At 34.9% G+C, this 22,540-nt stretch overlaps 2 protein-coding genes and 1 non-coding gene across 4 annotated transcripts; 2 read left to right on the top strand and 1 right to left on the bottom strand.

The window, feature by feature from the left end:
• The first annotated feature begins 607 nt into the window (after positions 1 to 607).
• Positions 608 to 680, top strand: trnaq-uug (transfer RNA glutamine (anticodon UUG)). Its single transcript has one exon. It is a non-coding gene; the product is annotated as a tRNA-Gln (tRNA).
• A 2,507-nt stretch (positions 681 to 3,187) lies between these two features.
• Positions 3,188 to 8,461, bottom strand: LOC101884850 (uncharacterized). Of its 2 annotated transcripts, XR_012402615.1 has the most exons (4): positions 8,422 to 8,461; positions 7,963 to 8,104; positions 3,646 to 5,025; positions 3,188 to 3,606 (listed from the first exon to the last, which is right to left on the bottom strand). XR_012402615.1 is itself a non-coding variant. In XM_009298241.5 (3 exons), exons 2-3 carry the CDS (start codon positions 8,045 to 8,047, stop codon positions 4,115 to 4,117), a joined length of 996 nt encoding a protein of 331 aa, XP_009296516.1. In that variant the 5' UTR covers positions 8,048 to 8,104; positions 8,422 to 8,461; the 3' UTR covers positions 3,188 to 4,114. The 2 variants fall into 2 exon arrangements, 1 of the variants encoding a protein (XP_009296516.1); XM_009298241.5 differs by having other exon boundaries at positions 3,188 to 5,025.
• Positions 8,462 to 13,950: 5,489 nt separating this feature from the next.
• Positions 13,951 to 21,528, top strand: znf995 (zinc finger protein 995). The gene is made up of 3 exons (XM_017354331.4): positions 13,951 to 14,095; positions 15,558 to 15,708; positions 19,102 to 21,528. Exons 2-3 carry the CDS (start codon positions 15,624 to 15,626, stop codon positions 20,091 to 20,093), a joined length of 1,077 nt encoding a protein of 358 aa, XP_017209820.1. The 5' UTR covers positions 13,951 to 14,095; positions 15,558 to 15,623; the 3' UTR covers positions 20,094 to 21,528.
• The last annotated feature ends 1,012 nt before the right edge of the window (positions 21,529 to 22,540 follow it).

The following is a 22,540-nucleotide window of genomic DNA, read 5'->3' as shown; positions in this document are numbered from 1 at the left end:
TTGCTATGGGCCCACAGTGAACGTCTGTTTTGAGTGGGCCAGCCCACAGTTTGGGCTAGCGACATTGTATATGTTTTTGGTATAGACATGTTAGTTTGGAAATTTGTGCATTAAACATTCAAAACTATTGTATAATAGGCTAAGAGAGACAATAGAAAAGCATATCTTAATTAAGATATAAATTGGATCCAATTAAAATGTTGTAGAAATTATCCTAAAGGATTTTTATGTATTGTACTTTAAAACAATCCTATAGGAATGGTTGCAAAATATGATCATAATTCTAATTGAAATCCTTCAAAGAAATCCGATAGGACGGTTTTTTTTTTGTCTGTATAATCGTACAAGTTATACTGATTTAGATCAGAAGTCCACAACATGTTCATTAACTGAAAACACAGCTGAATGTGCTACAATTAACATATAAACACCCTAGACAGCACAGCACATCACCACTGCTTTTTCTGTGACAGACATAGGTCTCATCTAGGATTTGAACCCAGGATCTCTCGCACCTTAAGTGAGAATCATAGCACGAGACCAACAAGCCCTGAAGAAGAGTCTTGTTGAAGGCATACAAGAGATACTTGATAGAAATTAGTGACATGGCCCAGTGGCCTAATGGATAAGGCACCAGCCTTTGAAGCTGGGGATTGTGGGTTCAAGTCCCACCTGGGTTGTCTTTGATGCAGTTCTTTGAAGTTGGCTGTGCAGCACAATCCAGTGTGACCTTCAAAAAGCTAGGTTCATACCCTTAGGTCAAAAAGACATGACAATGGAAAACTCGTCAGAGAAGCTGTTTTGTCATTAGGTGTACACACCAGATCGTCTGAAAGCAATAGGGATCCTGAAGTGCTGTTTTCTGAGTTACAAGAACTTCTTGAGCCAGACACTTGGGGACGTGCAAATTTGTTATCTTTGTTTGGATTCATCGGATCTCTTTCTGCTGCTAAATTAGACCAAAACAGTCATTATTTCATAAACAAATTGTAATATATTTTACATTTTTTATAAACACGTTTCACTCTCTTCTCTCCCGATGGCGAGTTATAAAGGTAAAGTTTTTTTTATATTCACACATTCGTTCATTTAGAAGTCTCTATATTGTTTACCATTTAATTTTGAATATTCGATCAGAATTAGCATGCAAGTATGACTTAAAAACAACATTAACACTGTTTATTTGACTGTGACCAATGTTGTACTTTGATAGTCATTGGCTGCTAATAGCAAAGGTGAAACTTTTTATTTCTTTACGACAAAATAATTATGCCAGAAATGTTTCTGGATGAGGTATTTATGTGATTTATACATAATAGGGGTGTTCTGATTGGTCTTAAAGCATCACTAAATTGTGCAGGCATTACAGGTCAAATAATTTGTTACATTTATCAAAATAAACAATAAGGCTCTTAAAGCACTGCTTTGAGAAATGTAGAGTCGTCATATTTCAAATACCTCAAGTGAAACGAAGTCATTTGTTTTATTATTTTATCACTGACAGTGTCCTTGTCCTTGTGTAAAATTATTTCAGTTTAAGATCAAGTGTAAAATAAAATGTTGTATAGACAACAATGAGCAAATAGGACAATCGTGTACAATATGTAAATAAAACTCCAAATTTAAATATTTTCATCATATACTTTAATTAAACATTTCAAAGCTTGGAAGTATTGTTTACAAATGGACAAAAAGTGTCTCTATGGCCTTTAAAGTATGTGGTAGTTGTGCCAGTACTATTGAAATTGAGTCAATGTCATGAAAGGAAAAATCGACCATACTTTGTTAATGCAAATTCCTATATGCAGCCTTGTGATGTAAGCAGTTAAACCATTTAAATAGTTTTATTCTTAAAAAGGGCCATAATGAAAATCTGAGTTTTTCTCAAAAGTAATTAACTAGTACTCAGTGTAGTTTTTTAAAAGAGTAATTTGTAATATATTAGTATTATTTACTAAAACTTGTCATCTGTGAGAGAACATCAACAAATAAAATAAAAAAATCACAGGCACATTTAGTGCAGGCTTATTATATTATTAATATATGATCAATTATTATTGTTGTTAATAAATGTTTTTTTTTAATTGTATAAATCGATAGATAGTTCCAATGCAGTATTTTTATTAATTGCTGAGAAGACATTGCAGGTGTTCAATACATTGCGTGTCAATTTTGGTTTATTATATTCTTAATTATAAATATATTATTAACTAATTATTATATCTTATTAATGTTTTCTTTAATAAATCAATAGATGGTTCCTATGCAATGCTTTAATGGGTTGCTGAGAATACATTTCAGGTGTTCAATATGTTGCGTGTCAGTTTTGAAAATAAAAATAGGTGCTGGAAAAAGTGCTTAAAAAACCCTGGTTTTCATTAGGCTGTGTCTGTATGAACTCTGTATGAAATCAGTGCCACATATTTAATCGTTTGGTGATGGTAAATTAAGATCTCTTGGTCGTCAGGTCGTGTGATGTATTTTGCTGAACTGTATTCAAATGTTATAAATGTAAAAACACCACATTTTGAAGTGTGACTGCAGTATGTCAATTTAGTTTGTTTGTGCTGCGCTCATAGACTTTAGAAAACGGCGGAAAGTCAAATCATCCAAATAAATTTTTATGATGGACAGAAGCTGCAGAGGCTGCAAACGTATAAAACATGAGGCCGTATTTAGTTTATATACACTATATACAACTGCAATGAACCAGCTTTTGGGGGTGGGGGCAGCTTGTGAAAGGTTGAGAACCCCTGGTCTATTAGGCTAGTTTAAATACTATTTTAAGATGTCACTATGCAGAGTGAGTGCATTTTCCCTCCTTCTCCTGGTTAAAAGATAAAGCTCTGGAAGTTGACAAAATCAAATAAACCCAACCTGGTTACGGCGATGTTAAATGATTTGACAAGGCTTGATATAAACCGTAAAGTTTACTTTAGTTTGTGATCAACTCTGGAGCAAATGCAGCTTAAAGTGTGACGTGCAGGAAACAGCCAATCACAAGACACACAAGTGCATCAAACAGCCAATCTCAAGACACATGAGAGTCAGTTTGACTCATTTCTCCAGAATCAGTGATTTCACTGAATTCACTTCTTTGTTCCAGATTATAGATATATCATAATATAAAAAATAATAATAATAATGAATCTAAATACATTTATGAATCTAATAATAATAATGAATCTAAATACATAAACAGATTTATTTGTAGTAATATGGGAGTTTTCACATTGCATCTTTAAAGGCAACAAGTTGTCTACAGAGACTGTAATTGTCTTCAGAAAGACAATTCTTTTCTCAAATTAGTCCATCAAAATAAATGTGTAGAGTTTTGAAATCAAAGTCTTCATTTGTTACACACAACACATCAAGATTTGATCAAGTCAAAATCTCATAATCTGACACAAATCTGATCTGTCGTAACTGTCGTAAATAAAACTTTATTAAAGGCAACTAATAGTGTAGGTCCTCATCAGTGATGTTAACTCATCCGTCTTCAAGTACCCTTAACCAAAGTACAGTCTGTGAGACACTACTTTATAACAAACGACGTAACTGCGTAACCAGGGCCAGCGCGGAGAGAGAGGGCAGTGTCCGCGACACCTCCCTTACCACCCGCGTCCTCAGTTATGTCCGCAACACCTCCCTCACCACCCGCGTCCTCAGTTATATTCGCACATAGGCGACAGAATAGAGGAGGCGGCGTCAGTGACACATCCCTCAGCACTCGCGCGTCCTCAGTTATATCCGCGCATAGGGCGGCAGAAAAGAGGTCCACCATACCTCGCTTCATTTTCATAACCGGTCACTTTCGATTTCACATTGGGGTTTAGGGCGGCGTGAGTGTCCTCTGCCTAGAGCGGCAGTTCAGCTTGATCCGGCCCTGCATGTAACCAATAACTGAGGTAAAAAAAACTCTGGTTATTTATAGTGAGATTGGAATCATCTGATTGGTGAATCATGGGTTAGCTAATGCAGGACCAGCCGTGGACAATCATAAGCATGTGATCCTCTCAAAAGTAGTTTAAAAATAAACTTCATTTGAATGAACAGCCAAACTACATGAACAAGCTGCCGTTTTGAATATACCCGTGTTTCTGTGGACAAGGCCTCATTTTTCAGGACTCTGCTCTTCATTGTGAAGCTTCATGTGAGCGCTGAGACTTCTTTTATGGGTAAAGCCCTTTCCACACTCACTGCATCTAAAACGATTCTCTCTTGAGTGGGTCTTCATGTGTCGCCTAATGTAGTCTTTGCGTGTGAGTTTAATTCCACACTGATCACACGTGAACACTATGGTTCCAGTGTGACCATTCATGTGGTTCATGAGGCTAGATTTGGTTGTGAAGCTCTTTCCACACTGAGCACATGCAAACAGCTTCTCTCCGGTGTGAGTTCTCATGTGGTTATTGAGTGTGCTTTTATATGTGAAACTTTTACCACACACTGTGCATGTGTAAGGTTTCTCTCCAGTGTGAACTTTCATGTGCACTGCAAGGCTTCCTGCATGATAGAAGCCTTTTCCACACTGTTGGCATGTGTATGGCCTCTCTCCAGTGTGAGTTCTCATGTGGGTTTTAAAGTTTTCTTTTTGACAAAAACTCTTTCCACACTGTTCACAGGTGTAAGGCTTCTCCCCAGTGTGTATTCTCATGTGCATTGTCAAGTTTGTTGTATTACAGAAGCTTTTTCCACACTGTTTGCAGGTGTAAGGCTTCTCCCCAGTGTGAATTCTCATGTGCATTGTTAAACTTGATGTTTTATAGAAGCTTTTTCCACACTGTTTGCAGGTGCAAGTTTTCTCCCCTTTGTGAACTCTCATGTGAACATCAAGCTTTGGCTTTTGACTGAAACTCTTTCTACTCTGTTTACTGCTGAAATTACACTTAGATTTGGATTTCCGAGGTCTTCTGCATGATGAAGTCATTTTAGTCAGTGTGGGTTTTTCATCAGTCGTTATGTCTTGGTGTTTCTCTTCCATTTCATTCCATTGATGTGTCTCTTCTTTCAGGACCATCAGATCTTAAAAAACAACAAAAAAGTGAACTTTAGTATGAAGCCACAAAGCGATAAGCATGAAATGGATGTTTCACCCACAAATAAAAATGACCATACCATTTAATCTCCGTCATGTGATTTTAAACATTTCCTTTCTTTTGAAACACAAAGAAAGCCTGCATTTTTTTACAATATCTTCTTTTGTGTTCAACAGAATCAAGGGATAACTCATTAAGGGAGAGTAAATGATAAGGCTATTTTCATTTTTGCGTGACTCAGCAACTATCCCTTTAAAGGGTTTCTATTATGAACCTTTTTATACAAGATGTAAAATAAGTCTTTGGTGTTCCCAGAATGTGTCAGAGGTTTCGGCTCAAAATCAGATCATGTACCTTGCAGAATATTTCATTTTGGGGGTCAGAGGAAAACCAAGCTGTTTTTGTGCCTGTGGCTTTAAATGCAAATGATCAAATGCACTCGCTCTAGATTACTCCTGTTGTGTTCCCTTATGTGTATCTTCCACTGGATTTAAACATTTATAACTTTCTTAGAAGACCCGATTGACACAAATCCTGCATGTTCATAGCAAGTGCGGATAATTCAGCTTATATTAGTGAGTTTGCATTATTGTAAATAACTTATGCAAATGTTTCCCAGTACTGGTTTGCAACTGGACAGGTATCCACTGTTTAAAACATATGCTTGATAAGTTGGTGGTTCATTCCACTGTGGTGACCCCTGATGAATAAAGGGACTAAGCCGAAGAAAAATGAATGAATGAACTTGTGCAAATGCTTAATGCCACGTTTGCTGTAAACTGGAGTGATGAGGAGATGGCGAGATGACATCCCAGGTGAAAAAAAAAATAATTAAATGCAATTAAAATACACTTAAATACCCGCAAATACATTTTTAGAACATTGTTATTTTTTGTGTTAAATAAAAGTTTGATGGTTTTACACTATAAATATACTAATTAAAAGTATGTTTACACTTCAGTAGGACTTTAGTACACTTGACAAAAGTATTTTAAATACCAGTAATACTTAAATAAATTTTTAGTGTACTACAATAAAGTACACTACAGAAAAAAAAGTTTTATTAGTGTGTTTTTTAAAACTGTGCTTTAAATGCTTTAAACATTAGTTGATTTTTAGTACACTGTTTACATACTAATCCTAAGTTTAAAATAAGTTAATATATAAAAAATCTATTAGTAATGTATTGTAGTACATTTTCCCAAAACTTGTTCTTAAGTACACTTAATGTGAATGCACTATTATCACTAACACGTAAATTGATTTTGAGTGTGGTAATCTTACCAAAACATTATTGTCTTGAAGTATGTGTGTGTTGTAGGTCAAGGAATGATCAGGAAAGCCAAGAATGGGCATGCAGAAGGGATGACATGTTTGTGTATATCCAGTGTAGTCAATAATATGATAATCTAAGAAAACATGTTTTACATTGCATCTAATGCTGAGTTCAGACTGCATGATTTTCAAAATATTCGTGTTACGGATGTTTTTCACACTACATGACTATCTGAGTTAATGTTTTGGCACTGCTTTGTTTACACTGCAAGATGGATCAGCGACAGGGAGTTTCACACTGCATGACTTTACAAAAGCACAATCACAGACAACTTTGTCCAAACTATGTCTCACAGCTAAAAATACATATAGCTTTTGTTATTAACTACATGATGAGAAAGAAGTGTTTAATGGGGTAGAAAATGTATATATTTGTTAACCTGGCATGGTTTCCGCTACATTTATTCTTCCATAGCGGGGCACCACAACAAAATTCATCCCGCCACAGCTACATTACAGCTTCTCTTTCAAAACATTTTATTTTTTTTAATAGCCGGTAATAATCGCACCAAAACATATTCAAACACGAGTGAATTATAACAGCGCCAACTTCTCTGTAATCGTAGTAGTGCTGTGTATTATTTGTTTACCACGTTAAGAATAAGTGCTGACAGACTGACTGACAGGTGTATGATGTGTAAGGCCAGTTAACACGATCTATAGCCGTTTCACTTCACTTCAGGACGCATTAATATCGCTCTGTAGGTCTATTAGAGACATTCATAAATATACAAGCAAAGAGATCTGCATGCTGTAGGCTATTACATAAATGTGATCTCGACTTCTAATACTGGGGTCACGACATTTGTCATTGAAATAACACCACAGGTAGTTGGTAGATCTGTCTAAAAAGGCCTGCCGCTACAGCTGGAAAAAATCCTAGAGGAAACACTGCCTGGGTTTTGAAGGGAACTAGCAATTTCTCTTCAACTTTTTCCTTTTTCGGCCCAGTTGGGCCAAAGGAAAATGAATGAATGAACTTATGCAAATGCTTAATGCCACGTTTGCTGTAAACTGGAGTACTGAGGACATAGCAAGATGACATACTTTGCAACTTGTTTTCATTCACTTGTACTTTTGTCTTTTTATTCTTGCCTTTGTGCATGTCCTGAGGCTTAGCTGAAGACCTACATGATGACATTTTATATACCTGACAGGATGCAGAAATGCCATCAAAAAAAGGTTACCTGCTGTTTGTCTAATCAGGGACAGACTAGGTCAAACATCGTCAGCTCAGTTGAACTTTTTTTAATTTACTGTTTTTGTTTATTGTATATAGCGGCAGCGCTCAAGGACGCTTACCAACAGCAGGAGAAAAAGAAAAGCAATAAAGCTCTTTCTGATTCTGATAACCTTAAGAAGGTAGAGAAAATGGGAGACTAATAATACATAAAAAGAATGACAAAACCAATAAGAAAAGTGACAAAAGAAACTCATTCCTGTTTTTCAATCAGTGTTTATGTGCATTTAGGAGAACTAGGCAGCACACTCAGGGCTGCAAGATGGATTTAATTTAGTATTCTTATTATTAAAATATATCTGAATGAGGATCAAATGACTGCGTTGATATTTGAGAATGAAAATCAACCTGTTTGGTTCTGCAGATCTTCCTGTTTGACTGTGAATGTCTCTTCAATCTTCATATCTTCACTCTCCTCTTTAATAAACGCCATCTTTATAACAGTGTAGAGATCAGTTGCTTCAGCAGTTTTTCTCTGTGACACTTTATCCTGTTTAAAATGAACAAAACAATGAACAGAAACAAAATAACTTCTCTTCAACACTTGCTTCAATGTTTTTTATGGGAGTAATTAACAAAAAGAAATCAGGTAAAATGTTTCTTTAAAACACTTATTACACACTTCCCTGTTACTTTATTCAAACAATAGCCATCAGTTACTCAGAATAAAATAGTACTACGTTGTATAAAGGGTTAAAATAATATTTCCAAAAGCAAGAATATAATTTAGCACCATATAAAAAACTTAAAACTTTAGAACTTTAACTTTAAATCGGTTTATATCTGTGTAAACGTTTTCAAACAAACCTTTGTCCAGTTGAATCACAGCGGTGAAGCGGCGCTGCCTGATGACGTCATGCGCCACGCCAAAATAAAAGTCTTTTTTTAAAAGCTTTTTTGACACTTTCCTATTGATACATTACTCCCATGGTTTTCACTTTACACAATATCTGCTCTCTCTCTCACACAAACCTTTAATCCAAACATTTTCTTAACTTTTTTAATCCACTTTATGATGACTTGTATGTCTACAACAACATTACTTCTTAATATCTGAGTACAAATCTCATCCTCATAATTATGACCTCTTCTTTTCTATTTCTACAACTTTATAGGCCTATATAGGGTTTCTTTTTTTCCACATGAATTGTCGTCACTTATTATCTGTGTTCCATGTTTCCTGCCATTCTTTAGCAATATCTTCAGTAATATTTAATTTACCTTTACTTACAGAAGCTGAAAAGGTGTAGTTCACAAAAAAATACAATTCTGTCATTTACTCATCTTCTAGTTCCAAATCTGTTTGAGTTTCTGCTGCTGAATGCAAATAAAGAGAATACATGGGCAAAAAAACTACAAAAAAAAAAACACTATATGGTTCAACAGTTCCTACTTTGAACATGGCTGCTTTTTTCCACATTTTCTTGCACACAAAATGTTCTTTGAGCTCGATTACAATTGAACCACAAAAGTCACGTGTTTTGACATCGTTTTTGGTTCCTTTTCTGGACTTTGAGCATCTCAGATCTCTTGCTGTCTATGACTGATGAAGGAGCTCTCTGATTTCTTTTAAAGTGTCTTCATTTGCGTTCTGAAGATGAGCAGAGTTCTCAGGAGATTGAAACAACAGGTAGAGGGACAATCATTCTCGAGTGCCTAGTGTACACTATAGCACACGCATTCCACCACTGCTATTATACAGCCACATTTATTTATTTATTTTTATTTTATTTATTTTTTTTCATTGCAATAACAACAGGTCATTACAACAAATAGAAATACAAAAACTGATAGCACTAATACTCGTGGGATGATATTACTCATATATCCATTCATTTACGGCTCAGTCCCTTTATTACCATAGTAATAATTATCACCATAGTGGAATGAACCGCTAACTTATCCAGCACATACTTTACACAGCAGATGCCCTTCCAGCTGCAACCCGTTACTGGGAAGCATGCATACATACTCATTCACACACACCGCATGTCTATGGACTTTGGGGAAACCTGAGAATCCGGAAGAAACTTATGCGAACACGGGGAGAACATGCAAACTCCACACAGAAATGCCAACTGATCCATCTGAGTCTCGAACCAGCTACCCACTGCACCACTGTGATGCCTTCATGTATAATTATTTGAGGTATTAAACTGATATTGGTGAAGAACTATGCTTACAAATGGTTGTTATATTTAAATGTGTGAAAAGGCACCAATCAGATAAAGCGATTGTAATGATCTGGGCAATCAAGCATGTATTGTTATAGACACCTTTGATTATTTGTCTTAAGAGATGTAAGGCAGGTCCTGTTCATATAATTTGCTTTAGGCTATCAAGTTGATATTGGCATGAACAGCTATAACAGGTTTCATATATGTAAAACGATCCTATTCAGTTAATGGTCTGGCCTATTAGGCAGCTATTAATAAAGATGACTGCACATGATGATGAGCCATTTATTTGAATGAATATGTGACACAGATATTTAAAATTCATTGTTGCAAACAAGTTACAGGAGTAAGTGCAGTTGTTGTTTTATGTGATGTCCACCACTGTAATTACACCATAGTGAAACAGAAGTCTGAGAAATGCTGTAGTTGGTGTAGGTGGAGCAGGGTAATCACATTAAAAGTTCTGCATTGTGTAGATATGAAAGTGAACTCTTGTCATTGAATTACTCTGTATACACTGCCTATACAATAAATTAACTTGTTATATAATTATTTTGTGATTATAAATATTTAGATGCATGATAGATAAAAAATGGACAGTATGTGATCGCTTTACTGTGTTAAAAGGAAAAAGTTTTGTCACAGAGTATCTTATATATGCTTTTGTGAATGTCTATGCATATGTATGCACAAACACAAGGAATAATTACACTGTTAAAAATTGTCCCGTTAAAAAACAGTAAAATACTGGCAGCTGCAGTTGCCAGCAATGTACTGTTATTTAACAGTCTGTTGCTGTAAAAATACATGGACTACATTGATTTACACAATACTCAAGTGAACTCATTTTGCTCACTGAAAGCAACTGTCTCAACTTGGTCAACTGCTGAATGAGTTTATGAAGTAATGTGCTATACATGCTTAGAAGCATACTTATAATGATAACTTATTTTAGTTAATTAGAAAAGTTCGGTTTAACTCTAATGTCTTATTTTCACAACAGCACACATACATGTAAATCTGGAATCACCAGAGAGATTCTGACTGCATCAGCAACTAAACAGCCGCTGTCTTTAAATAGAGAAACATGCAGAATAACATCAGCAGCTCATTGTTCATCTTTAACTCATACACTGGCTCTACTCTCCTCCACAACGGTGACACACAGAAGAAATTAGCTTCAGGTTTTACAGTAAAATACTGTTTTTTCCTTGATTTAACAGTAATCTACTGGCAGCTGTGGTTGCCAGCAATCTACTGTTTTTTTACAGTCTATTTCCGTTGTGTAAATTAACAGTATATTACTGTTAAAATACATTTTTACACTGTGTTTTTACCTCTCACACCTTTAACCCTTTAAACCCCAGAGCATATACTTCAGTTTTAATTGAAGTGTCCACACTACTGAGTGTTCAAGAAACATGTAGCAAAGCTGAAGTAAATTCATTAATTAACTGACTAATTAAATGATAATTGAGGATTAACAATGAACAAATGAAGAAATACTGAAGGGAAAAAACAAGAACAGAACATACAAAACTTTAGTCACAGCTTTATAATGAAATAACCTGAAGAACAACAAATGATTAAATCATTTAAATGATCAGCGGATGATTAAACAACTCTACAAACATCATCACCAGCTACACTTATTACTTAATACATGTATTTTTGTATAACATCTACTAAAGTTCTTCTTGAGAAAAAGTGAAAGTTTTACTTCACCATCATGGAGAACAGAGTTTGCTTTAGTTGGGCTCTTAGCCCTGTCATTTTTAACATTTATATATTGTGGCTGCTGCAATTGTTAAGAACTTTGTTTAAAAAGCTCCTTTGATGTGGCAAGCCAGCCAAAAACCTCAATAAGATCTGGTGATGTTCATGTTGCTAATAAATGGCAGAGTCTGTTCTCATTTCGTATAATAAAATTTACTGCTCCTATTCAATGTTAAATCTATTGTTTTACATTAGATGTATATATATGGCAATGATTTCTGGAAGTTTTTAAGATTATCTTGGACAATAACAGTGCTCTATGGTGTAAATCGCACTCAAAGAGACATCAATAATCAGCATATGAACCTCAATAATGGTGACAACAAATTTAACAAAATTAACAGTTTAACTCACAAACAGGCAACTGAAAGTCTAAACATAAACAACAGCAGAATCAAACACAAATAAAGAAAACTGTGAGACCATCATACAACATTTATTTATACCGCAATGCATGCTGGGATATTTGTACAGTGCCACTCCCAGCATGCATTGCAGCATGAAACATTTGAGATGTTACCATTGTTGAGATACAAGGTCAGATTCATGAGGTCTGAGTGTGTATTTGTCATAACTGAACTGTTTTTGTATGTTATTTATTAACTGTTAAGTAATTACGGAGGTATCTTTTCTGTTTTCACTTCTCATTAATTAAATTAATACCTGCAACTAAGCATAAAATCTATTGCATGTGGCCCTTCTTCCAGATTTATACCAAAACATTTATCAGAACTAATTTCAGACAAATAGATTTCTCTATTTATTGACTTTCCAACTTTATTGCTAAATTGCTTTTAGTACAAACGTTTTGTAAACTCTGTGTTACAGCAGTTGGAAAGTCTTCTTAAATGAGTTCAAGGGTGAAGAGCCCAACTAAACCAGCCCCTCACTCCATTACGGTGACACAAAAAACACCTTAATTTCTGTTGGATCTCAATGAGAATAGTATGGAAGTCAAATCAGTCAGTAATAAGTGTGTCTGCTGTTGTTTGTGGAGTTGTTTAATGATCCTCTGCTGAGACTGAAGCTGTTTTATTTTATTTGATTTTATTTAATGTTGTAACTCAAGTCACTGTTTGTGTTTCTTGTTTCTTTTCTTCAGTAATTGTAATTATTAACAGCAGGTGTTCATCAGTGTCTGAATTCACTCATTAGTGTTCATTAAAACTGTCAGGTGAACTATATTAGTTAACTAGTGTATGAAATAGTGAACAAGGACACAAAGTGTGATTTCAAACACAGACTTCAAAACACCGAATCTGAACTCTGTTAGCTCACAGTTTTCTGCAGTTGGTTACTTTCTCGAAAACAAAAATGTTATCCAGAAAGCACTGTTTTTAACAGAATATTACTGTTTTAGTGAAAAAACATTATTTTACCGTAGAATCTGACCGTTTTTTAACAGCAATTTTTTACAGTGTAGGGCGAAAAACATCTTTGTTACATACCAGGTGAATAAGAGGCTTTCGAGAGAGCTAAGCTGCTCACACATGTTCTTTTCAACCTAAAAACGAAGAAAAGAAAACAAAATTGGCACAGAAACAAGCTACATTTTAATTGTTACAATCTATAGAGACTTTGGAAGAAATAATTGATCTGTTAAGAGTGTGTTGACAGTCTTACAGAAACCAGTAATGAGCTGCATGTGCTTTAAGAGAAATAAAGGACTCTAAACTCACATAAAGAACAAGTTCAGTGATAAATAAATAACTAAAACATTGCTAATATTAGCTCATGTCAATGTATTGACTGACCTTTACACAAATAAAACCTCAATCTGAAGTTCAGAAATTGTTTCTTTTAACGAATGATAATATATCACAGTATAATAGTATAAGACTCACATAACTATTATATAAGTGAATGTAGTTGTGTGTATTGAGACATCAGTGTGGTTTGAGTCTTCACCAAGTACACAAAAACTTCAACCAAGCAACTCTGAGAAGCTTCTACAAAAACAACACACAACTCTTGCATTACCTTTTAACCAGGCTTGGGAAAAAAAATAATTGAAATGTGTTTCATATCAAAGTACCTCAACATAATTGTATCAACATTAACTACAAAATGCAGCAGCCAAACTGAAAAATAAGCTTCAATAGTCAATAGTCCTATAAAGCAATAGCAACAAAACAAATGATGATGGCTAAATTCAACTTATTTTCCCAATACATCATTATTTCTCTGTAAAACTGGTTTGTAAAGCTGCTGAACTTCCCATCCCCCACTGTAATGTGTCTTGAGTCTTCACTGCTCGCCACTGCTCATTTGCATCTTTATACCAGCATTAATGGGGGCCAATTGAGTCTTATCCAATCACATTCCAGATCCAGTAGCTCAGCAGGGTTGTATCTATATATTCCAGGTTCCTAACAGAGGCTTCATTGGCTTATTTAGCTAAAAGAGAACAACTTTTGAGGACAAACTACGATTGTTGACTTCTACATTGCGATTATTACCAAATACCTACAAAGAAAAGCCCCCTGAGGCCATTTTTTCATCCCACTTCTTCATTGAGGACTGGAAACGTAAGTTGCACATGCTGAATTTACACTCAAATAATATCTGAATGCTAACATTATAAAATGTAAAATCTATACATGCGTGGATGCACTGTTCAACGTTGTATTTAGTCCAGCATACATGAAAAAAGTACAGAAACACAGACTTGTTCAGTTTGTATCTGATAAAAATTCTGAATCAAAGATTCCAGTTGTAGAGGAGGATTTTGAGATCAGGAAGTCCTGGAGTGTCTGTGAAATTAGACCCAGAGTTGAGCCCACAAAGTGCCAAGGAAGAGCTCATTTTAGACAAACCGGTGGAAGATAAACCAGAAGTTAGAATCCTGCGAGCTTATTTAAGCAATTATGCTTGTGGTTTTGAAGGTGATGTGTTCAACATAGATTATTGTTATTGACTTGTTTGTAATGTACCACAAAGATACAAAGACGTGGTTACATCAGTAAATGCAAGTGAATAGGTTAAAGCTATGGAAGAAGAAATGCAATTGTTAAAAGAATGCAACTTTTGCTCTCACCAACCTACCTGAAGGCAAAGGTCTAGTGGGTAAATGGGTTTTTGCAAAAACAATGTATGTTGCCAAAGAGAACTATGATAAGTCTTTTCTCCAACTGCTAACATGACTAGTGTAAGAGTGTTAATGCAAAGAAAATCTGATTGTTCATGACATGGATGTAAAAGCAGCATATTTACATGCACCAATAGAGTGTGACATTTCATAGAAAAGCCAGAATGTTATGAGGTAAAATCGAAAAGAAAAGGTGTGAGAAATGTATCAATAAGTCATGACTAAGCAAAACAAAAAAGACTTTTATTTTGGTGTGGTGTGTGATGTCATAAGACTGTGCCGCTACCGCACTGTGATTCAACTGGAGAAAGGTTTGTGTCAAAGCTTTTGCACAGATAAAAAACTGATTGATTAAAGTTTCAGGTTTTTCATTCAACGATAAATGATGTACCTGCTGTTAACAATATTATTTTAACCTTTTATACAACGTTGTTCTATCTTAATCACAGTGATGAGGACTATTATTTGAATAAAGATAGGATAAACTTTATTTGTCCACAAGAGGAAATTTGTCTTGTGCAAAAAAAAAGTTCTACACATTGCTGTAAGCGGACAATAAAATAAAAAACAAACAAACAAAACAATTAAGAACATACCTGAATAAAGTTTGAATAAAGTTACAGTAAAGTGTGTAATAAGTGTTTTAATGAAGGTTAAATTTATTAAATAGGCATAATGTCATTCTGTTCAAAGTAAACATCACTGTATATGAGAAATTGAGTACTAGTTTTAATCAGGTCATTTGTGGCTATTGTTTCTTGCTCAGACTTACTATTTTACCTGATTTTTTTGTTAATTACTCTCATATAAAGAAAGTGTTAAGGAGAAGTTATTTTGTTTCTGTTCATTGTTTTATTAATTTTAAACAGGACATTTTTTTTTGTTTTATTCATTTTAAACAGGATAAATTGTCCAAAAGCAGAGGAAAATTTCCTGCTGAAGCGACTGATCTCCACACTGTTATAAAGATGGCGTTTATTAAAGAGGAGAGTGAAGATGTGAAGATTGAAGAAACATTCACAGTCAAACAGGAAGATCTGCAGGAACAAACAGGTTAATTTTTATTCTCAAACACCAAATCTGATCCTCATTCAGATATATTTTAATAATAAGAATACTAAATTAAATCCATTCTTGCAGCCCTGAGTGTGCTGCCTAGTTCTCCTAAATGCACATAAGCACTCATTGAAAGACAGGAATGAGATTCTTTCGTCACTTGTTCTCGTGTCTTTTGTCATTCTTTTATGTGTTATTAGTTTCCCATTTTCTCTATCTTCTTAATGTTATTGCTTTTCTTGCTCTTTTACTGTTTGTAAAGCGTCCATGAGCACTGGCGCTATATAAAATAAATAAAAACAATAAATGAATAAAAGGTTTAACTGAGCCGACAATATAAAGATTTTAAAAAGTAACAGAAAAGTGTGTAATAATTGTATTACCGAAGGTTTAATTTATTAAATAGCATAATGTCATTCCATTCTAACAATACATCACTATAAAAAATGGAATACTAGTTTTAATCAGGTCATTTGTGGCTATTGTTTCTTGCTCAGACTTACTTTGATTTCTTTTTGTTATTACTTTCATATAAAGAAACTGTTGAAGCAAGTGTTGAATAGAAGTTATTTTGTTTCTGTTTATTTATTTTAAACAGGACATTTTAATTGTTTTGTTCATTTTGCTTTTCTTGTTCTTCTAAGCATCCTTGAGCATTGGCGCTATATAAAAAAGTTTAACTGAGCTGACGATATTTGACCTACAGTATTCCTAAGAAGATATCTGCTATTACAGTGATAGTGTTGGCTTAGTACTTTTCATTTGCATATGTCACATTGATCACAATTCCCTTTTTTCTCAACTTCTTTCTGGGTTAAACTTGATTTTAGTAGATGTTACTAGTTCTCACAGAAAGTATCTGAGTTAGAATTACATCATTATTATACTCTTAATACTTAATTACCAGCTATTGCGTTAAAAGTGTGTCATATGGATGCCCCCAATTTTAAATATGCGGAATTAAATAAATACTAAAATAATTAATTATTTTAAAACATTGTACAGTAATCTAAACTATATTTATGTTGTTGTGGGACGACGTGAGACAAAAGGAACAAATTATAGTGGAACTAAAACATTTTGCATTACACTGACTACAACTGGCCAACAAACCAGTCTAAAAATGACCTTTTCTGCTTAAGAAATGGATTACAGCATGCTGATGATATGCAAACATTTGAGTGTGAAGTTCGTCAGTATTGACCATATTTTTTGTGTACCAGCAGGCGCAGCCATTGAATTTTTGTATTTGACACTTTTTTTAAAGAAATCATTTTTAGATCCTAAAATCATTGTTATGCTGCTTACGCAAGGGATGATAACTCCTTTCATGGTGTAGCCTGGTTTGGAAAAGTCAAGGTTTTAAAACCGCCAAAATTTAAGTCAGAATTATTAGCCCACACCCCCATTGATTTTTTTTTCTTTTTTAAATATTTGCCAAATTGTTTTTAACAGAGTAAGGAAATTTTCACGATTGGTATGATAATATTTTTATTTCTTCTGGAGAAAGTCTTATTTTCTTTATTTCGGCTAGAATAAAAGCAGTTTTTTTAAACACCATTTTAAGGACAGAATTATTAGCCCCTTCTGAATTCTGTCTTCAACTGGATGCAAGTGTTTTTTTTTTTTTTGTTTTTTTTTTACATTTTAAGATAGTATCTCCAGCAGAAAAGATATCTAAAGATGTCATTTCAAATCGTAAAGCAATCTGTTTTTGAAACTAATGAAAACAACAGATGTCAATGATTCATTTGAATGATTTAGCCTGACATGATTACTGCTCCAAAATATAATAAATAAATATTTCTCAAAAGAAAATATTTTGTGCTTAAAGGGGAAAAAAAGTGTTTGTTTTATACCTAGACATTTAAAAGAATATATTTTAGAGCAGTAATCACAATACTGTGAAAGCATGATATTTTTATTCAAGGTTATCATACGTCAGAATCTTATACTGGCCCATGCCTAATGCTGCTTGATGTTGCAAAGTCATATTTTCTTATTTTATTATTTTTCTTTGTATGAATAAACATGAATACACTTGTTTGTAGAGCAAGTAGTGTGACCGTTTTCTACCGTTATTCCTGGTCATTTCTCCAATAGGCAACTGAAGCACTAAAACAATAGCATGTGAGATCAGGGGCTGTTTCATGAAAGTGGTTTAGAAAAGTGGAGATTAAAGTTGAAAACCTGGCTTCAGTGAGCCGAACTAATCGTCCACACTTAAATTGGTTCCATAACAGAAATTTGAAAATCATTTGATGTAACTAATCTGAGTTCAGTCAAAATAATCCAGATAACTTGCTTGTGCACGTTACTGTCATGAAACCCTGAAGGTTGAGCACAGATGCATTGATTATGTTGTGTGCTACCATGGCAACTACTTACTGTTATAGAACCTATTTAAGCCCCTAGGGGTTATAAAATAATCCTGGGTTTTCATTAACAGACGTTTCACATTGGCAAACCCTGGGTTAACATTATTATTTGTATATTTAAGATGCCACTGTCCCTGATTGGACAAACAGCAGGTAACCTTCTGAGATGGCATTTCTGCATCTTGGCAGGTATATAAAATGTCACGACGTAGGTCTTCAGCTAAGCTTCTTTGGCTTAGTCTCTTTATTCATCAAGGGTCGCCACAGCTGAATGAACTACCAACTTATCCAGCATATGTTTTAAACCAGCTTCAACTCAGTACTAGGAAATATTTGCATAAGTTATATACAATAATGCAAACTCACAAATAGAAGAGTAAATTATGCGTACTTGCTATGAACATGCAGGATTTGCTCCAATCGGGTTTTCCAAGCAAGTTTAAAATGTTTAAATCATGTGGAAGATACACATGAGGGAATTTAACACGAGTAATCCTGAGCGAGTGCATTTGATCATTTGCATTTAAAGCCACAGGCGCAAAAAGAGCTTGGTTTTCCTTCAGACCACCAAAATTAAATATTCTCAAAGGAATATGATCTGATTTTGAGCCAAAACCTCAGACACATTCTGGGAACACCAAAGACTTATTTTCAAAAAAAAAAATAATAATAATATTAATAAGTTTTTCTTTAAAAAAAAAAAAAAATAATAATAATAAAGGTTTATAATAGGAACCCTTTAAAGATATTTATGAAACAGAAATGAAAATAGCCTCACCATTTACTGTACCTCTTGTGGTTTTTAACCTTTATGGGGTTTGTTGATTCTGTTGAACACAAAAGAAGATATTGTGAAAACAAATGTTAGCTTTCTTTGTGTTCCAGAAGAAAGGAATTGTTTAAAAGCTAATGAGAGAGTAAATGGTATGGTCATTTATATTTGTGGGTGAAACATCCATTTCATGCTTATCGCTTTGAGTCTTCATACTAAAGTTAACTTCTTTTTTTTAAGACCTGATGTTGCTGAAAGAAAAGACTCATCAACAGAATGAAATGGAAGAGAAACAGCAAGACATGACGACTGATGAAAAACCTACACTGACGAAAAAGACTTTGTCACGTGGAAGACCTCGGAAATCCAAACCTAGGTGTAATTTCAGCTGTAAACAATGTGGAAAAAGTTTCAGTCAGAAGCCAAAGCTTGATGTTCACATAAGAGATCACACTAGGGAGAAAGCTTATACTTGCAAACAGTGTGGAAAGAGCTTCTATAATACAAGAAACCTAACAGTGCACATGAGAATTCACACTGGAGAAAGGCCGTACACATGCCAACAGTGTGGGAAAAGCTTCCATAAAACAGGAAACTTAACAGTGCACTTGAGAATTCACACTGGAGAGAGGCCATACACATGCCAACAGTGTGGGAAAAGCTTTCAAACTACAGGAAACTTAACAGTGCACATGAGAATTCACACTGGGGAGAAGCCTTACTCTTGCCCTCAGTGTGGAAAAAGTTATAGTCAAAATAGCAACCTTGAAGTCCACATGAGAACTCACAATGGAGGAAGAACTTTTGTTTGCACACAGTGTGGTAAAAGTTTTGTTAAAAAACAAAATCTTGACCTCCACATGAGGATTCACACTGGAGAGAAACCTTACACATGCACAGAGTGTGGTAAAAGTTTCCCATATAAAAGCACACTCAAACACCACATGATAGTTCACACCGGAGAGAAGCCGTTTGCATGTGCGCAGTGTGGAAAGAGCTTCACATGTAATGCTAACCTCAGGAACCACATGAATGGTCACACTGGAACCATAGTGTTCACATGTGATCTGTGTGGAAAGAGTCTCACACACAAATACTCCATAAAGAACCACATGAAGACTCACTCAGGAGAGCGTTTTATATGCATTGAGTGTGGAAAGGGCTTTAAACATAAAAGAAGCCTCAGCAATCACATGGAGCTTCACAATGGAGAGCAGAGTCCTCAAAATTAAGGCCTTGTCCACACAAACATGAGTATATGCATAACAGCAGCCTTTTCATGTAGTTTGGCTGTTAATTGACGTGAGGTTTATTTATAAACTACTTTCGAGAGGATCACATGCTTATGATTGTCCACGGCTGGTTCCACATTAACCAACACATGATTCACCAATCAGACGATTCCTAACTCACTATAAATAACCAGAGTTTCTAACCTTAGTTATCTTTATCTTGAGGAATTCCCCTCCCACCCCTACTCCTCCTCCTTTCTAGAATGGGCAACACAGCAGCCCAGTGATTAGTATTGTTGCCTCACAGAAAGATTGTCACAGCAAGAAGAGCCCTCACTGAACTGGTTGATATTTGTGGAGAGTTTGCTTATTCTCCCCATGCTCACATGGGTTTTCCTCAGTTTCCTTCCACAGCCCAAAAACACGTAACCTAAGTAAACTGAACATTCTAAATTGGCACCGTAGTCAAGCTCTTAGAAGCCATATATCTCCCTTTAGCCATCTGGATATCTGTCATTAGAACAGAAACAAGTCGGGGGAGTTCATCAAGATCTACCTGAGCTCATACTCCTCTCTCACCCTGCTTACGAGAGGTAGCCCGGGGCTGGAGGATGATTGTTACGGTCCGTGGGAGTTTGTATTTTTGTGCCTTCTCCCTCTATGTTTTGCTTATCTCCCTTCGCTCTCTTCGCATCTCCTCGACTGTCATTCGCTCTTTGTCTCGCCCTATCACCTTTTGTTCCGCTACTTTTTCTCTACTAGGTACCTGCTGATTGGATCCCGAGCCTGTCACTCCTCATTAGGGCGTTTCCTCGTGGACCAATTGGATTTCGTTCCACGGACTTTAAATTCGACCGGCCCGCCTTGTTTTTCAGAGTGCTATGTGTGTGCGTGTTGGTTTGTGTTCGCTTGCTGCTATTCATAATGTATGCTTTGTTCTGTGTTTCTGAATAACTACATCGATGTAAATTAAGTCATGGTTAAATAGTTTATCATTCTTTTTTGGGGAAAAGGAAATAATTTACTAAGCCGCGCAACATACATTTTGCCCGTAGGTAACTTCAATGTTCAGAAACACTAGGTAAGTGGGTGAGCGCCACATTTTGTATTTTTGCTTATTATTTCAGGGAGTTTAGGTGTTGCTTCGCAAACGCTGAAGATTTTGGTTTCTTTTTCACATTTTGATTTTTATTAGTAAGTTTAGAGGGGGATCTTGTGTTCTAGTTTAGGTGGCTTTTGGTTTTGTTTAGTTCTTTGCTTTGGCGCCACTCTAGTTCCTTTTTCCCCTATAACTTTTGATTGTATTTCTTCTTCTTTTCTTCTTCTTCTTCTTATTATTATATATACATTGTACAAAGCGCACACATGTAAGCCTCTTTTTTGTTGGCTTCATTTTTCTTCTCCTCATAAAAGGAATAAATGAATTGAATGTAAATTTTGGTGTCCTGGTGTATTTTCCATCCATCTACTCAGAAATAATTTAATATTATAAGTGTTATGTTTATTTTCCCCAGACAACTTAATTAAACCGTAACATTTAATGATTTCTCAAATTTCATCATATACTTGCTTTAAAATCCAAGATAAAATATCTTTAAAAACAATATAAAATTCACTTCCCAACCCATCTATTCCTGGACTTTTCTTTTTGTTCAATCCACTAATTGCTCTTTTTATTTCTTCTTCTCTTATCTCCTCGTCACATTCTCTTTTTTCCCCTTCTTCTACTCTTGATTTTATTAGCTTTAGTAATTCCCCTTTTTCTTTTTCTTTTATCCCCTCTGTGCAAAACAATTTCTCATAATATGATCTTATTTCTTCCAAAATCTCCTCATGTTGTTCTACTATGTTCCCATTTTTGCTCCTTATTTCTCTAATCATTTCTGACTTCTCTCTTCTCTTCTCTAGATCAAAGAAAAATTTAGTGCACTTTTCCCCCTCTACTGTAAATTTTGCTTTGCTTCTTAATCTTGCACCTTCAAATTTCTCCTCCTCCATTTCTTTCAGTCTTCCTTGCAGTTCTTTTATCTTTTGTATATTTTTTCCATTCTCATTTTTCAATTCGTTTTCTAGTTTTTCTTTCAGCTCCTTTTCCTTATATTTTTTACAATTTTGTAATTGTCTACAATATTTTATCGTAAACTTTTTAACTAAATACTTCACGTTCTCCCACCACATTCTTTTGTCCTTATTATAGATTTCATTCCCTTTTTTCTTTTGAATAATTTCCTTTACACTTAAAACATAGTCTTCATTCTTTAAAATCGCTGTGTTTAAAACCCATACCCCTGGCCCTCTTTTCGCATTACTCCAGTCTAGCTTCATAAAAAGTGGCTTATGGTCACTCAGACTTGTTTCTTCATATTTAATCTTGTTTATAAACCCTTCAACATTTCTTGTGCATAAAATAAAATCAATTCTTGTTTGACAACAAAAATTCCCCACTA

The sequence above is a fragment of the Danio rerio genome, chromosome 4 (assembly GCF_049306965.1).
Source record: "Danio rerio strain Tuebingen ecotype United States chromosome 4, GRCz12tu, whole genome shotgun sequence".
NCBI classification, from domain to species: Eukaryota; Metazoa; Chordata; class Actinopteri; order Cypriniformes; family Danionidae; genus Danio; species Danio rerio.
The sequence above is the reverse complement of the archived record's forward strand: the minus strand, read 5'-3'. Positions and strand labels throughout refer to the sequence as shown.